The 18,624-nt window shown below is 44.2% G+C and overlaps 1 protein-coding gene across 2 annotated transcripts in view; it reads left to right on the plus strand.

The window, feature by feature from the left end:
- The window catches only part of LPIN2 (lipin 2), a 791,695-nt gene extending 773,338 nt beyond the window's left edge, over nucleotides 1–18,357 (plus strand). For both annotated transcript variants that reach the window (XM_086965600.1, XM_086965599.1), the window contains exon 20: nucleotides 16,124–18,357. In XM_086965600.1, coding sequence (XP_086821726.1) covers nucleotides 16,124–16,268 — 145 coding nt within the window. In that variant the 3' untranslated portion in view covers nucleotides 16,269–18,357. The remainder of the gene's footprint in view (nucleotides 1–16,123) is intronic.
- The last annotated feature ends 267 nt before the right edge of the window (nucleotides 18,358–18,624 follow it).

Below are 18,624 nucleotides of genomic sequence, written 5' to 3' on the forward strand. Positions count from 1 at the left end.
CTCCCAAAAAATGGGTTATAGTGGCTTTCTCAGTTACCCAACATCACATGATATAATAATACTTCAAGAAACATGGACCTCCTTGGATCCTTCCTGGTTACATCAATCATTCAGAATTCGCAAAAGAGCTGGAGAAAGCAAGTAATGTCAGCTGACTAATGTATCATGCAGAACTGGCAAATGCACCTCATCCAAATGATCAGATGCCGCAAAAATCTTCAAGTCGTCGATTCCCAACTCCTAGATAATTCATCTTTGAAAATAATAAATATCTACATGAAACAGAACAAGTTTACAGGCTTCACACTCCTTTTAAAGGTCATTGAGGAAGCGCTGTATTTGCCTTTCAAGTCTAAAGTGTACACCCTAATCTGCTTAGACTTGACCTGCAAGATAGGTGAATGGGGAAATGACAATTAATTATTAATAGAATTGAAAACTGCCTTTAGGCATCCCATCAATGAGTCCCTCATTCCCAAGGATAGATACTAAAGGCAAACATCTGGCCCATTTCTGTTTATTTATTTTATTTATTTGTGATTTGTAAAGCTCCCGAATCACCCCCATCGGGGTATCTCCGCGCTTTGACTGTTCGTGACCACTCAGGAGAGAATTCAAAATAGTAAAGTTTTCAGCAGTCTTCTGAAGGCCATGGAGTTGGTACATAGGCGCAACTGGATGGGGAGCTGGTTCCAGTAGTGTGGGCAAGATAGAAGAAAGCTTTGCCACCTATGCGGGATAATTTGAAGCACGTGGTGTGGAGGAGCGCTTGGTGTCTCGACCACAATAGCCTTTAGGGTGTATATCTGACCAGTTTGTCAGACCGATAACTTGGGCCCATGTTGTTTAGGGCTTTGTATTCCATGCAACAGACTTTAAACATAATTCTCTTTTTTTCCATGCAGCCAGTGTAGTTTTCGAAGTAGCAGGATGGATGCAGTTCCGGGGGGTGCATTAGTTTTTTTTTTCTTTTAAGTTCAACAGTCTTTATTGAATATTACACATGTACCACAGCTACGTGCCTACAACCCTGGGGCCGGCAGCGTATATCAAAAGAAGCATCTTTCCATGAGACAGCCCATCAGCCTACAACCCGGGGGTCCTGCGGCGAATTAGGAAGGAGCATCCCAAGTGTCCGTTGTACATGATAGAGAAATATAGCATAGCATTTCCAGTTGAACTTTGTTTTTCTGTTTCCCTAGTTAACCAATAAAGTAAAAACGAAAAGGGCATCACAGGCATGCAGACAATCTAACAGCAGAACATTCAGCAGCAGAGCGAACATAAGGAAAGGGAAAGTGATCAGCGTGCGCGGGTTATCCTCTCATCCACTCAACCCTTTCGCACCGAAGAACTTCCTACATGTGTGATTCAGCCTCCAGACGCGCATCAGGGTCAGCCGCGGGAGCCACCACCACTGAGCCATCCCGCTCATCATCAGTAGTCACAGCAGTCTCAGCAGGCGCATCAATATGAACCGCCCCCTCCAGTACTGCCGCCCAGAAGTTCTTAGGCCTATTCTTGGGAGGCATCAGGTCACTATACAGCTCAGTCTGGGTGCAGCAATAAACCAGGTCCCTCTTCCACACTCGCACCGTAGGCGGGGGACCTCTCATCCAGTTCATGGCTATACAACGCTTAGCCATCAGAAGCGCCATATCCACGATACGGCGCTGGGAGGAGCGCAAGGGTTTGGAGTAGCCCAGAAGAGCCAGCAAAGGTTCCGGGGTTAATGTTAAGTTAACCGTTTTATTAATCTCCGCAAAGACCGATTGCCAAAAGGAAAAGATCATGGGGCATGACCATGCAACATGGATGAAATCTGCCAAAGGGATCCTACACCTTTCACACTCCGGGGATTCGCGGAGCCCATATCTATGAAGCCTCTCCGGCGTATAGTATGTCCTGTTCAGGAATTTAAAATGTGTGAGCCTATGGCGGCCATTAGGAGAGATTTTGCGGACGCTGGCGCAGCAATAGCCCCAGAGGTCCTCGGTCATTTCAATGCCCAGATCGTGCTGCCAGGCCAAACGTGGCTTGGTGTAATCCGCATACAGCTCTGTCTGGGCTATCCGATACAGATTGGAGATCAAGCGTAGGGGAGATTTGGCTGTGATCACATAATCAAAGACAGTGACCGTCACTGGCTCCACCATATCTGGCCCCAGAAGTTCACGTAGAGCACTCCGCACCCTATGAAACTGGAAGCCATCAAGGAGGGGTTCTCCACCGTGCTATGCACCTCGGTCCACGCCCGCGCCGTGCCCTCCGAGAACAAGTCGCCCATAGTATGAATACCAAGCCGTTTCAAGGCCCTAATCACTCCTGTTTCCCGACAGGGACTCAACCAGTAGCACCACTCAAGATTCGCGCTCGGGGAATTTAGAAGCGAACATGCCTGAGCGTCCGCCATGAAGTGCCAGGTGTGGTTGACCGACAGCAAGGAGTCGACAAGACCAGTGGGACGATCCCTTGCCTGTGTTAGCAGGGCCGGCAGGGGGGTCGGGTCCGCAACAATTCGTGCAATACGGACGTAAGTGGCGTCCTGTGGGCCGTGGATCCACGTGTAAGCATGAGCAGCCTGCGCTGCACGATAGTATAGTTCTAAGTCCGGGGCGTTGAGCCCGCCCGCTGCATATGGTCTCAGCAGAATATGCCACGCGACCCTGGGTTGTTTACCCAACCAAGCAAGTCTCACCAACAGCGATTGTAGCCTGCGGAAGAATTGAACATACAGAACCATAGGGATAGTATTGAATAGAAAAATAAAAAGCGGGAGTACCACCATCTTCATTAAGGCGATGCGCCCCAGGAGAGACAGTGGAAGAGAAATCCATCTCTCCACATCATCCTCCAGCTTTGAAACTGCGCAGCCGTAATTTTCCCGGAGAACGATCTCCGAATCGGTATGGAGCCGGATGCCTAGGTACCGTATCGCCTCGGTACTCCACTGTAGTGGGAACTCCGGCTCAAACCGCACCGTACACAGTACGAAAAAAGAGAGGTCCGAGTTGCAATATGACTAATGCACGAAATCAGTTCTGTATTGCATCATACAGACATACACCACACATTTCTTTGCACCAATTGAAAATAAATAATTATGGAAAAATATACAGTGTTCAAACTGAAAATTGCATTTATTTATGCAATGTTGGTATTTGCGTACGTTATTCAACAATTTGTATCTCATATATTCAAGAACCTTACTTCAATGTAATTGCAAAATCATTACATTCAGAGTGCTCTCGGTGAGGAGGGGAAGGGAAGTGCAAAAGTAGTGAGGGACTGGGTAAAGGTGTTGTGACTTTTTAAGGACATCACGTTAAAATCAAAGCACGCCTTTACAATCGAAAATGGAAAAGAAGTTCCAAAGTTCCATCACACATAGGAAAAATCAATTCATTCCTTTGAATCCTATGGTGTGTTCAGTTGGCGTAGTCTACGTTTCGACCCCCGTGTACGCTGAAGGGTTGTTAATGCCTCATGTTGGGGTCTTCGTCAGGACAGTGAAAAGGAGAGCCTATAAGGTAATGCGAAGGCTAAGGTTAGATTGTTGTGGTGAACTGTCTATGTAGTCTGAGTAAGAAACAGGAGTTACATACATCAATAGACGGTCGTCATCTGTGCCGTCGGGTAATGGGCCTTGTCGTGCTCCTGTAGGTTCTGGAATACATAATTTATGGGAAAAGGTCTCAGAGGACTGTGTGGGGCTGCGAAGCCAGATTCACTCAAAGAGAAGATGTAAGGGAAGACTTACTTGGACCGTATTCCTCAATGAAGAATGGACATCCTTGTGTCAATTGTGGTATAAGGGATCGCTCCTGCTGTTCAGAAGCGCTGAGCGCGCCGTTCTGGGAAAATTAACAAAAGACGCCATTTAGTATCTAGTGTGACTGAGAGTGGTGTGACAGTGCCGTAATCAGTAATACATGCGCTTAAAAATCGTTCATTGCATTAAACGCAACGTTCTGGCAAGATCGACATAAAGCGCCAGTTAGTACTTTAAGGGACTATGGGTTGTGTAAAAGTCCCGTGAACTGTAACTACGCTCCACATTGCTCAGCACAGGTTGAGGGATCACAATGCGTGTACAGAAACGCTAAATGCGCCGGTCTTGGAAAATTAACAAAAAACGCCTTTTAAACTAAACCGGGACTGACGATCAGGTTGTAGTCCCGTAATGGATATAGCATGCGGTTCGCATTGCAAACCTCAGGGTTCATAGTATAAGGGTGCTGCTCGCTTACCTCAAAGCTTACCCAAAGCTGCGGCCGTCAATGATTCTAGCTGCCTTGATACATCTAAGGGTGCTCGCGGTGCAGTCGCTAGGTGCTAGTTGTAGGAAATGGGCTCGTCAGTGGCGGACCAATCACGGTGGATTACGGTGGACCGCTGTGTCAACGCATGATGCTTTAGCAAGGGAGCGTCTAACAACGAGCCAAGTTCGTTGGAAAGGCTGAGGGAGTAGGTGAAAGTAATGGTATCACTCGGTAGTGAACGGAGAGTGATTTACTATTGGTCGTAGCATTTACCTGGAAGGAACACGTGGCCGGTGTGCTCGAAAGTGTGGTTTTACCAGTTTGTAACATGTCACATGAGGAAATCACAGAGCACATTAACGGTGTCAAGCATCATGTACAGTGTGCTTTTTTATATGCAGCATAAAATAGTGAATTACATCCAATGATTGGCATAAAGACCCGTTTATAACATGTAACATGATAAAATCACAGAATCACATTACCGGTGTCGAGCATCATGTACAGTGTGTTATTTACATGCAGCATAAAATAGTGATTTAAATCCAATGATTGACATGAATATCATGTAGGAGAAAGACAGTGCCGTCTCACATCTGGTGGAATGCTAGAAGTACATATGTTCAGGACTAAGTCAGCATGGGGATTCAGTCAGATTAAAGACCCTGTACTATGATAAATCAAGAGTGGGAGGGACCAGTCATAGATGAAGCTAGCTTATTCTGGGTTTATACCAGCCATTTGGGCAAAGTTAGCATCTAGTTCATTTAGGCCTCTGGTGATAGTTTTGAATTTATGCATCCATTTGCATTCCCTGATATTTAGAATGGAGTTCAAATTCCCTCCATGTGGTCCCAAGGAGATCTTTTCAAGTACCAACCATCTTATGGATTCTGGGGTGTGGTTCTTGTCTTTGAAGTGGTCCACTAGTGGTGCCCCCGCCGTAGAGCAGCGGATTCTGCTACAATGCTGGAATATTTGATTTTTGACTTTTTGTTGTGTTTGCCCGACATACATCAAGTCGCAAGGGCACAGGATAGCATAAATCCCACCACTCGTGTTGCAATTTGTAAAAGACTTCAGATCTATAGTGAGATTGTTATACACTATTTGTTTAGTTTCCCAGCATGTGGGACATGCTTTGCACATCGTGCATCTGAAGTGGCCTACCACCTCTGGGAGATTCCATAGTCTTTGAATAGTCGGTGTCTGCGGCATGTCCAGTAGTGATCGCACCACATGATCCCTTACACTTTTGGCCTTTTTAAAGGCATGCATCGGTGGCTCAGGGCTTTCTAGAGTATCCGCAATCAAATCCCAATGTTTATTGACAATTCTGCGTATTTCATTGCTCTTTTGCAAAATGTTGTGACACAAATCATTCGTTCATGGGATGTTGTACCTGTTTTGGGTGTCAGTAGTGTTGATCTGTCTTGGAACCATGCTTGTTTTCGTGATCTTTTGACGAGGCGCTTTGGATATCCTCTGTCTATCAAGCGATTGATAAGGTCTTCGGATTCTTTAAAGAAGTCTTCTTCAAGGGAACAATTTCTCCGGATGCGGGGAAATTGACCAAAGGGTAAGTTGTCCCCTAGTCCTCTGGTGTGATGGCTCGTATATCTCAGGAGAGAGTTTCGTTCCGAAGGTTTCCTAAAAAGGGTGGTGTAGAGGTGTCCTTCCCTTTCCTTAATGCTGATATTGAGAAAGTCGATGGACTCTTTATTCATGTGCATTGTAAACTTTATGTCGTCCGATTGGTTGTTTAGCCATTCCATGAAGGCATGTAGGACGTCTTCGTCGCCTGTCCATATCATAAGGACGTCATCTATATATCGATGCCAGGTGGAAATCATGTCACGGTATGGATTCTCTTGTGATAGGATACAATGATGCTCATATTCCGACATGTATAAGATGGCCAGGTCCGGAGCGAAGGCAGCGCCCATGGCAACTCCTTTGCTTTGGATGTAGAATTTGTTCTGAAACACAGAGAAATTTTTAGTCATTGCAATTTCTAATAGATCCACAATGAATTCGGTTGGGACCCCCACTGGTTGTTCACGTCTATTGAGAACTCTCTTTATACACTCCAAGGCCGGTCTCTGTGGGATGCTGGTGTATAAGGAGACAATGTCCATTGTCACCAGGATTTGGCTGTTTTTGTTGAATGGTGTCTGATCTATTAGATTGATGACTTGCATAGTGTCTCTGAGGTATGTCGGAGTTGCTTCAGCTAAAGGTTTCAGGAATACATCCACCTATTTACAGAGTGGTTCTAGGAGTGATCCACAGCCTGATATAATCGGGCGTCCTGGCGGTTTCACTGGGTTCTTGTGTACTTTGGGCAGTACATATATGGTTGGTATCCTGGGTTGTTCAACATTGAGGTATTGGAATTCCTTCTTCGTCAGGAATCCCATCTCAAGGGCTTTGTTGGTAATTGCCACAATCTCTGTCCTTGTCTCCTGGGTGGGGTCTCGTGCTACTGGTTTATAGCTGATGCCGTCCAATAATTGCGCATAGATTTCTGCCTTATAGTCCTCTGCATCCAGCAGGACAATGGATCCCCCTTTGTCCGCCGGTTTGATTACCACTGACTTATTGTTCTTAAGTGAGTCCAACGCTGCCCTCTCTCACGCGCTGATGTTGTGTTTCACTTAAGATCTTTTTTCAATTGTTTTAAGGACATCCCTCAGCACCACGCTTTCATACGTCAATATTTTGTGAGAGACTGATGCCATGGTAGGCATGAAGGTGGAGGGAGGTCGTAGGTTAGTAAAGGCCGTCATAGCAGTCGATGGTTTATTGGTGAAGAAGTTTTTCAATCACAATTTTCTGAAGAACCTGGTAAGTTCCGCTTGTACATTGAATCTGTTGGGCTGAGATGTAGGTACGAACGATAGCCCTTTGCAGAGTATGCTAGTCTCCTCTGGCGTGAGTGTGTGGTTCGACAGATTTATTATTGGGCTGGAGATGGGCCTTGTCATAGGGGGTCCCCCGGTTACCATATGTAGGTCTTCCTCCTGGTGCTTCTCTCCCCGTGGTCTTCTGGTTGGAACCGGACCTGTTTGGTATTCTGGCCTTGCCGTCTCCCCCCATCCCAGTTCTGCTGGTTCTGACCCCGATTGGGACGGCTGTTCCAAGATCCTCCTCTGCCTCTCCCTCTGGGTGGTCTCCACTGGGTGTCCCCTAAAAAGGAGATTGTGGTCCGCTCATATGTTGGTGGGGTGGTTGGTACCATTGGTCTTGTTGTTGGTAGTTCCCGCCAGGTGTGGTCAGTTCGTTCTCACTTTCTCCACTGTATGAGGAATCCGAGAAGTTGGTGAATCTTCGTGTTCCTCTGTACCCTCCTCTCCCTCTGTTAAAGAAGCGGCCCTGGTTATCCTGCCTGTAATAATCTGGCTGAAGGTAGGGGTATGTCTTTTTTCTGTCGTAATACTGAATATCTTTAGCTAGTTTGTCCAATTTTTTCGTTTGTGTTTCCGCATCAAAGTCTTTTAGAGTTTTCTTCAGTCTTTCCAAAGTATCTTTGGCATCTGCAAAGGCAGAAGACTGGCAATTTCAGCCTTGAGTTCATCAATTTCCTTCGTAAGTTGTTCAACCTGATCTTTAGCTGTCTCCACTCCCAGCACCGTCCAGTGCCGGGAGCAGTTGTTTACCACGAAGCTGAAGCCTTCTTTAAATTTCGGATTGTCGACAAAGATGGCCGGTTCGTTGCGGACCTGGAGTCCAGTGGGGATGATGTTGGATCGAAGGTACCCTGTGAGCAAATGTCCATGTAGTTTGGTTCTCACCAGTTTTTTCTCTAGGCGTTCAAGTTTGTTTATTTTCTCATTCAGGGAGTGATGTACACTAGCGCTGTTGTTGGTGGTAAGGAAAGCAGTCCATGTATCTTCCCCAATCAAGTTCTTTATATAATCTTCCATATAGGAGAGAGTCTCAAGTTCCATACTGATGTAGCCCTCACTATACACAAATGGAATGAATCAAATATATATACAAAATTAAGTTTAAGGAAAGGAAACCCTCGCAAGAGATCTCTTGCTCTGAGAGTGTGAGTAATAAAGGGGTGGGCCCTTAGAACTCGGGGACCTGGGTCCATGAAACAGTACGAAAAAAGAGAGGTCCGAGTTGCAATATGACTAATGCACGAAATCAGTTCTGTATTGAATCATACAGAAATACACCACACATTTGTTTGCACCAATTGAAAATAAATAATTATGGAAAAATATACAGTGTTCAAACTGAAAATTGCATTTATTTATGCAATGTTGGTATTTGCGTACGTTATTCAACAATTTGTATCTCATATATTCAAGAACCTTACTTCAATGTAATTGCAAAATCATTACATTCAGAGTGCTCTCGGTGAGGAGGGGAAGGGAAGTGCAAAAGTAGTGAGGGACTGGGTAAAGGTGGTGTGACTTTTTAAGGACATCACGTTAAAATGAAAGCACGCCTTTACAATCGAAAATGGAAAAGAAGTTCCAAAGTTCCATTACACATAGGAAAAATCAATTCATTCCTTTGAATCCTATGGTGTGTTCAGTTGGCGTAGTCTACGTTTCGACCCCCGTGTACGCTGAAGGGTTGTTAATGCCTCATGTTGGGGTCTTCGTCAGGACAGTGAAAAGGAGAGCCTATAAGGTAATGCGAAGGCTAAGGTTAGATTGTTGTGGTGAACTGTCCATGTAGTCTGAGTAAGAAACAGGAGTTACATACATCAATAGACTGTTGTCATCTGTGCCGTCGGGTAATGGGCCTTGTCGTGCTCCTGTAAGTTCTGGAATACATAATTTATGGGAAAAGGTCTCAGAGGACTGTGTGGGGCTGCGAAGCCAGATTCACTCAGAGAAGATGTAAGGGAAGACTTACTTGGACCGTATTCCTCAATGAAGAATGGACATCCTTGTGTCAATTGTGGTATAAAGGATCGCTCCTGCTGTTCAGAAGCGCTGAGCGCGCCGTTCTGGGAAAATTAACAAGAGACGCCGTTTAGTATCTAGCAGGACTGAGAGTGGTGTGACAGTGCCGTAATCAGTAATACATGCGCTTAAAAATCGTTCATTGCATTAAACGCAACATTCGGGGAAGATCGACATAAAGCGCCAGTTAGTACTTTAAGGGACTAAGGGTTGTGTAAAAGTCCAGTGAACTGTAACTACGCTCCACATTGCTCAGCACAGGTTGAGGGATCACAATGCGTGTACAGAAACGCTAAATGCGCCGGTCTTGGAAAATTAACAAAAAACACTTTTTAAACTAAACCGGGACTGACGATCAGGTTGCAGTCCCGTAATGGATATAGCATGCGGTTCGCATTGCAAACCTCAGGGTTCATAGTATAAGGGTGCTGCTCGCTTACCTCAGCGTAGTAAAGCTGCGGCCGTCAATTATTCTAGCTGCCTTGATACATCTAAGGGTGCTCGCTGTGCAGTCGCTAGGTGCTACTTGTAGGAAATGGGCTTGTCAGTGACGGACCAATCACGGTGGATGCCCGTGGACCGCGCCGTCAACGCATGATGCTTGAGCAAGGGAGCGTCTAACAACGAGCCAAGTTCGTTGGAAAGGCTGAGGGAGTAGGTGAAAGTAATGGTATCCCTCGGTAGTGAAGGGAGAGTGATTTACTATTGGTCGTAGCATTTACCTGGAAGGAACACGTGGCCGGTGTGCTCGAAAGTGTGGTTTTACCAGTTTGTAACATGTCACATGAGGAAATCACAGAGCACATTAACGGTGTCAAGCATCATGTACAGTGTGCTTTTTTATATGCAGCATAAAATAGTGAATTACATCCAATGATTAGCATAAAGACCCGTTTATAACATGTAACATGAGAAAATCACAGAATCACATTACCGGTGTCGAGCATCATGTACAGTGTGTTATTTACATACAGCATAAAATAGTGATTTAAATCCAATGATCCACCCCTTTATTACTCAAACCGCACCGTAGCCGCTCTAAGCGGAAACATAATCGACTTCACCCGGATGCCAGAAAGAGCGCCAAATCGAACCACCTCCCGCAATACCGGGGAATGATGAGTCTCAGGGTCTCGAACGTAAAGAAGTGTCCGTCCGCGTTAGTAGAAACAATGAGCTTGTACGTAGGGAAGCGAATACCTCGATGTCCATGGTACTCGCGAAGAGGGCAGGCAAGGGGTTCAGCCACCAGAGAGTAAAGTATCGGGAGAGCGGGCACCCTTGTCTCGTGCCCCTGCCAACTTCAATAGGGTCAGAGGTCAAAGGACCAATACGAATCCGGGCTCTCGGCCTGAAGTATAGGACTGGGGGGAGTGCATTAGTTACCAAACGGGCTGCGGTGTTTTGGACTACTTGTAGTTTTTTTAGGGAGATTTCCTTGTCAGAAATCAGTAGGGCATTGCAATAGTCCAGGCGGCTGATGATCAGTGCCTGGATCAGGGTTTTGCGTGTGGCTAGTGGCAGGAGAGGGATGATCCTTTGGAGGAGGCAGAGTGTGTGATAGCATGACCTGGCAGTAATGTTCACATGCTCCTCCTAATGTTAATTTTGGGTCTAATCTCACTCCTAAATTCTTCACTACCTGTTTGGGGGGGGGGGCTGACTCTAATTCCTCAGGCCACCAGCTAGGAGACCATCTTACTGTTGCATCTCCGAACAGCATGATTTCGGATTTTTCAGTGTTATGTTGAAGGAAGTTTTCACGCATCCAATGTGCGATGCCTTTCAGAAGCTCCGAAAAGGTGAATTGAATGTTGGGGTCAGATTTATCGAAGGAGAGGAGGAGTTTTGTGTCATCGGCATAAGAGATAGGGATAAAGCCTAATTTCCGCAGTAGGCCAGCCAAGGGGGTAACATAGATGTTGAATAATGTGGGTCTCAAGCAGTAGCCCTGCGGAACTCCCTTGGTGACTTTGCTGGTCTGTGAGCAGAAAGAATCTAGATTGATGGTTTGGGTTCTATTGGTAAAGAAATTGGTCAACCATTTCAAGGCCTTGCCCTGGATACCCATGTCCTTAAGACGTTTGAGCAGGATCTGGTGGGAGATGGTATCGAAAGCTGCAGACAGGTCAAGCAGTACCAGAAGCACTCCCCGACCATTGTCTGCTAGCATTCGTATGTTGTCGGTGACTTCCACTAGCGCTGACTCAGTACTGTGCCTAGGTCGAAATCCGGATTTTTAGTGGTCAAGGTGGTTGGAGGATTCGACAAATTCTGATAGATTCTTGTTTATGTGCTTCTTCAAGAGCTTACTGTGTACGGGAAGCAGAGAGATAGGGCGATGATTAGTAATATCTTCTGGAGCAGCTTTAGGGTTCTTCCTGATGGGAATAATCTAGGCAGCTTTCCACTCTAAGGGGAGGATGCCTTCCTCCATGGATCGATTGAGGAGATGGGAGCAGCAAGTGTTGTGTATAGTATGGCAAAGGTCTTAGCTGGTATAGGGTCAAGTGGAGACCCAGACTTGACTGTTCTTAGGAGAACATCCACTTCGATAGTCGTGAGAGCTGGAAGGTTTCCTAGGGTTAGAGCGTCGGATGTCATAGAGGGATGATCTATGCTAGCTCCTGCTCGGGGAGGGTGGAAGCGGGGATCTTTTGATGTATGTTTTCTATTTTCTGATAGAGATGGCTGGCAATGTTATTGCATAATGTTTGAGAGGGGGCATCTTCAGTGTTACATGCCCTTGGATTAGTGAAGGTTTTTAGGACCCGGAACAATGTGCGCGGGGAATTATGCGCTTTTTCGATTAGTAGTGCGATGTGTGATTTACGAGAAGATTTTACGTATTCATGGTAGTTAGCTAGTGCGTGATTGAACCATTCTTTAGCTAGTGGGTTATGAGAGAGACACCAATGCTGTTCAAGTTTTTTTGTAATGTATTTTCTTGGTTCTGAGATTGGGGGAGTACCATGGGGTCTGTCGACGTTTGATGGAGGTCGATAGTGGTTTCAGCAGGGCTAGGCGGTCGATGGTGGATAGCATACTGGCTGGTAAAGAGGTGAGGCGTTCCTCTGTACTGTCAGATTCTGAATTTAGGGGAGGTAGGAAAGCTTCATGGAACTTTGTGGGAGTACGTTTATGCCATTGTCTGTGTTTCCTAGCAGGGAGTATGTTAGGAGTAGAGTTATCTTTTTGGCTGTTGATTTGAAAGTCTATTAAAGAGTGATCTGACCATGTCAGGGGACTAGTAGCTTCATAAGTGATATTGGGAGAGTTGGTTAGAATTAAGTCTAGTGTATGTCCTGCCAAGTGGGTGGGATCATTATTTATTTTAATCAGTTCCAGCATGGCCAGGTCAGTCAATAGTATTGAGGTTTCTTTATTTGCAAGGCTATCGCCATGCACATTGAAATCTCCCAGTAGTAGGAAGTTCCTGGTTGAGATAACATGGGGTGAGATTAGCTCCATTAATTGAAAGGAGAAGTTGGAGAGGGGTCCTGGGGGTCGGTATACGAGGGTACCTTTCCAGCTGAGTTGAGGATGAAGGTCAGTTCTAAAAATTAAGATCTCCATGGTGTCACTGCATTGTTGGTCAATAATGGAGAGTTTTATGGGATCTTTATATATGATGGCTAATCCTCCTCCCACCTTATGGGGTCTGTCCAGTCTTGTTAGAAATCTGATGTGAGGGAGAGAGGACGATAACAAATCCTACTGACGGTCATCTCTGCTCGTGATTCCTATGATAATGAAGTCTCCAATGTACCCACATGCAATACCTTTAACACACAATCAGTAATTGATTATATCTTAATTAAGATCACTGACTGGACCAAGTTTGAAACAATGAAGGTAGAATGGAAACTGGAAAGTGATCATAACCCCCTATCTCTTGAACTAAAAAACAAAATGCCCTTATTATCTAGAGTGCCAAAGTATTTAGCAAATAAGCAATATTACCCACTCCTTTTTTAGATCTCGCCTAGGGATGCAGCGCTATGCTCTGCTCGCCTAAGCGAGATCTATTGTTGCCTACGTGGTTTATGATGCGGGACGGGACAGGTTCACACGTACGGCAAATCCTGGACAGGAGATGTGCAAGCGTATGGTGCGAGCAGGAGTTGTAATAACGCCGTAAGCGTGCACATCGACTGTCTGTGCTGAAGCTTAACAGACAGATGTGCACGCATACGGCTTGCGTCTTTATCACAACTCCTGCTCTTACCATACACGTACACATGTCCTGTCCGGGCACGGCATCCAGCATGCCTCCCGCTCAACCCCACTCACCGGCTCTTGTGGGGACTCTGCGCTGCTCCCAGGCTGGTCTCCTCAATGGCAGGGGAGAACTCATCTCTACACCTGGTCACTGGCGCAGCAACATGCGGGGCTCCGTCTTGCTCACAGGAGCCCCTCCTGAAATCTTGCTCAGGCCGCACCACGCTGCATTCATGAAGGCAGGGTGGGCTCCCACCTCGCTTCTCCAACACACGGGCTCCCTCAGGTCACGGGAGCCCCGGACACTTCCGGCCGCGCGCTCCATGCCTCACGCAACTGACGGCGTGCAAGCCTTAAGCAGTTTCGCTTTCTTAATGTGCACGCACGCTCAGCTCGGGATGTCCTCAGTAGGTAAGAACTTTCCCTGTGCATCTCGCGCTTGTTTTTTTTTATCTAGCATGGCTCTAAAAGTGATTTCGTTTGCAGGCTTGCTCTGTATCATTCCTTTTACTCAGTCATTCATGCATTCCATCACTCCCCCTATTAGGTGCTCACTCACTCTAGACCTACCCTACTTGGGCAGAGATCAAGCAAGCGTTGCACACCTTTCTCTCATAACAAAACTCCAGTATTCCGGCAGTCCAAGTCTTATCCACTAGTCGTGACCTCCAACACATATATTAATGCCAACTACACAATCAGTTCCTACATCCGGTGCACGGTGTTATCAAGACCACGTGTCCGCACAGTCAACGTCACAGTCACAATCATGTACTTGTACATACATTTCCCAATCCCTCTTCACAATCAACAGTATTCAAAAAGGTGAGATAAACTGGTCTTCTTCCAGGGGACACGCGTGCGCGCCTCCTGTTCCGGTGTCTCTGTGGGGTAATTGTCCGGTAACGAAGACAACAACTTTAATACCGGTTTTACTTGTTTATTTGTTCTTTCAGTCACTGCTCAAAAGACAAACACTCTACACATTGAGCGCCAACAACTGGTGCCTCCTCCTTTAACTGCAAGTAGTAATTTCAGCCAAAAACCCCGTCCCTAGGCCATTTTATCATTTGTGCATCACATTAATACTGTGGTCCAAGCTGCAGTAGCAGCTATTATCACAAATCTATCCTACATGAAGCGGAGAGGCTTCTATAAAGATTAGGTGATTTTTTTCAAACATTTTTTGCAGTTTTATATAGCGCGAACTTGACTTTAAGATGAGCACTAGGACACGTTCATTTTTGTTAGGCATGGAGAGATTACGTGATTTGCCCAGAATCACAGGATGTTGAGCTGACCCCGAAGCTCGTACCTGGTTCCCCAGCTGAAAGTCGGGAGCTCTGGCCTTAGACCACATTCTCTATTTTTTGTCCTATTTTTAGATAGGCTATTTGATGCCTGTAAATATACACAAATGCACAAGTCGGTCTTGAATGCCCTCCATTTACTCTATAGTGACAAACATTACATATTAAACTGGTCACTGGTGTCTTTATAGTTTATAAAACTGTGCACGTTCAGCATTGTTACCTAGAAGTTTAACTTGAATAAGAAACAAACTAATGTGTTCTTAAGCAAGTGGATTGTGGTAAAGCCTATAGATAACCCGTAAACACCAGTGAAAAAGCAAGCACACTACTTAGGTGATTAGGGATTGATTAGTGCCTCAAATAAGAAGGATAACCCTAAATGGTACTGATCAACAGTAGCATGGGATAGACCAGCATTTGCAATGCAATAGGTCTCGCATTTGCGAGAGATTGAGCTATTGGCATTGTAAATGACAATGCCTTTTATTTATGTGTTTACAAAACCTGCAAGCGGTGCATAAACACGCACTTTGTACTTATGGTCTTTGCTTACAAGAAGCAAGGTAGTAAAAGAGATGCAGTTACTGCCAGCCTTGCTTCTCATAAGTAACCAGTATAAGTACAAAGTACAGGTTTACGCAGCACTTGCAGGTTTTCCAAACACATAAATAAAAGGCACTGTCATTTACAATGCCAATAGGTCAAACTCTCGCAAATGCGAGACCTATTGCATTGCAAATGCTTGTTTTAATAGTTCCCTCCAACCCCTTAAAGGAGCTGCACAGATTTAAAATTGACAAAAGTAATCAGAGTATGCAAAATGTATGTACTTAGATGTGCAGTTAACATTAATAAATCTGTACTTGCCTTCACAATATTCTGGTAGATGATATTTTGGCAAGTTGACATTCAATCTGTTTGATTAGGATATGCAACTATAAACCTGCATGTCATTATCGTATTAATTGCATGCTTAGCCCCTTTTACCCCTCAGAATACCTCTGTTAGTTGCAGGATACTAGAGCTGAACAGACACAGGGTAATGATTCCTATTAAGCACTTGACATTTCAGGTTAACAGCAATAAGAGTTTGCTTGTTTTAGCTTTATTGAAAAAAATTTTTACTTTCTGCTTAATTGCATATCAGTTCTAAGAGTGATTGAGTGCACAATGTAATTGCATTTTGCTTTGTCATGTTTGTTAATTTTTTTCACATTTTCACGTCTGACATGTAAGATTTAACTAGTAACTGTGGTTGATGCTGTATGTGTTTGCCCTGGCAACTTTATTTTCAATATTTCCCCCTTTTGCGTTGTTACCTGATACATCTATGTTCAGTTGTGCCTGCGTGTCACAGTTTAAATTGACTGTTTTTTTTCTCTCTCTCTCTCTTTTATAGATACAGCAGGCTGAGTGAACTTGTGGACCATCTCTTTCCACTGCTCACTAAAGAAAATAGTTGTTCATTTGTATGCCCAGAGTTTAGCACATTTTGCTACTGGAGACAACCAATTCCTGATTGTAACTTGGATGAAATAACTTAGATTTCAATCTACACTGCCCAGGACTGATGGTCCAGTGTGAACTCTTTTGTGACTTCATTAACATTAGCTTGTCTGTACCATAAGTGTTTTATTTTGTAAAGGTCGGTGCCTGTTTACATGTCTCACACGCCTCACACCTCATCCATTCTATACCAATCTAAGTTCGGTGCGGAAAAGAAAAGCCTTGTAGACTTGGTTCCTTTCTGCTCAGAGAGCACCGTTGTGCAAAAGGTGTATTACATGGCAGTTTCAGATTATTTTGGATTTCTTTTATTTTAAGGGTAATATATTGTTGCCGGTATCTATGCAGCATACCCACTGCCTTGCTTTACAATTGCTTTCAACTTCACTTCACTCTTGGGATAAGAGTTAATTTTCCTCAGGTAACGTAAAACTAGAAGATATTTTTACTGTATAGCCAATTATGAACAATTCCTTTACTTCTCAAGGTTAGTTGTAACCAGAAAAATACCTCATAGTACTTATTGGACTCATTTTTAGCTATAACCTTTTCTGAACTATAATCCTCCTCTACCCCCCACTCCAAACAAAAAACAAAAAAAGTTTCAGGTTCCAGCTTATGTGAATTAAACATTGGTGAACAATTTTCTGAAAAGAATTCTCATTGAGAATTGCAGATAGGATCGTAACTTTTTTTGTGATGTTAATCCTTGGATGGTTTAAATAAAATACTGATCAAGAGTTTCAGGACCACCTTAAAGAAACCTAAAGCCGGACATTTGGGATGAGCCTTGTCATAAATTACCAAAAGCTTGGCAGTGAATATGTAGCTCCTGATTGATCGAAAAGATGTCCTTTTGTGTGCATTTCTTGAGGGGTGTGTTAAAATGGTTAACCTCAAGCAAAAGATTGACAACATAGTTACAACCTGTATTCATCTTATCCAAGGTAACTAGTTTGCTTAATGGATTCTAGTGTTTGATCTGTTTTCTGTTCTTTGGCAACATGTAATGTGGTTGCAACAGAATCCTATGAAACCTATATTACGAAAACATCTAATGTGTTTACTTTGTTTCCATACTTCACCCTCCCTTACTCCAAGCCTTTTTGCAGTACCTCAAGCACTGATTCTATATTTAGACTTAACTAATTTGAGAATATCATTTCTCAAAGAAAGGACAGAGGTGCACTAAATATTTGAATTTATTCTTAATGCAGGAGAATCCAGTCTTGACCCACTACTGCCAGATCCATGCCAGATTTTCAAGCTAGACACTGAAGATAAATTTAAATACACCAAATCTAAATGAATATCATTAACCTACTTGGGGATTGACCTGAATGAAAGTCCGGCATGTACCCAGAATGCTCAGATCCATTTTGAACACCCCTGTTTTAAGGTGTTCTTCAATTGGATCTGCTGTTCCAGATTATATGTGGTCCATGCTTCTTGTGTCTTATCTTCATCTCATGGGTAGGATGACGGTGCAGCCCTCTGGCGTAGCTCTTCCACCTTCTCTAACAGTGGGCCTAACTCCTGGTTCTTATCTTGAGGGCACTGCAAAAATAGTTTCAACTTCATTGCGTTCTGAAATATTCTGTTCATTCTCACTCTGGAAAACCAGATTCTCCAAGTTTTAAATTTTCTTTATCACATTTTAGTGGCTCTGAATGTACACTGTTTGGGCAAGTATTCGAGATCTAGTTTTCTTGAGAGGCGTTCTCACACTGCTGGTCCGCTAGACATGGCTCGGTTGTTTAGGAAATAGACAGCATGGCAGTTTACATTAACTATGTTGGACAGCACCTCTGTTTGTGGGATTTTTTTCAGCACTGCAAGATAAAGATATCAAGCCACTGAAAATGGACGTTCTGTTCTCTCAAGTGATCTACTAGTTGGGATATTGGGCACTGTGTCCAAGCTGATAATGAAGGAGATGATTGTATTTCTATCCTCTATGGAACAGCAAAGTCATTTCAACTAAAGAAGTTGCAAGTTTTTCCTGATTGTCTGCTTCTTAGTTTGAGTGTGTTTGGGTCGCAACATCCTACAGAATTTTTTATTTGGAAAGACTTTAAAATAAGTGTCCTGAGTTATACTTCACAAAATAAATCGTATTTATTTATATGATTTGTGTTCTTACTTTTAATTTTCGCTTTTGGAGTTTGTAACCAGTTTTGCAAAGCAAAGGAAAGCCCTACCTCTTAAATTGGAGCTGGCAGCTGAGTGCTAGTACTTGCTGTATTTGGCATTGACCAGAACCGTAGCCCATTTGCAGAACTTGGCATCTCTCTTGCTCCCACCACCTCCCGGGCTTGAATGACCATTTAGCAGCATATACCCCATGTTTCTAAATTCCAAAGTTTAGAATAATTGTATTGTATCATGAAATCG

The sequence above is a fragment of the Lissotriton vulgaris genome, chromosome 4_1 (assembly GCF_964263255.1).
Source record: "Lissotriton vulgaris chromosome 4_1, aLisVul1.2, whole genome shotgun sequence".
NCBI lineage: Eukaryota > Metazoa > Chordata > Amphibia > Caudata > Salamandridae > Lissotriton > Lissotriton vulgaris.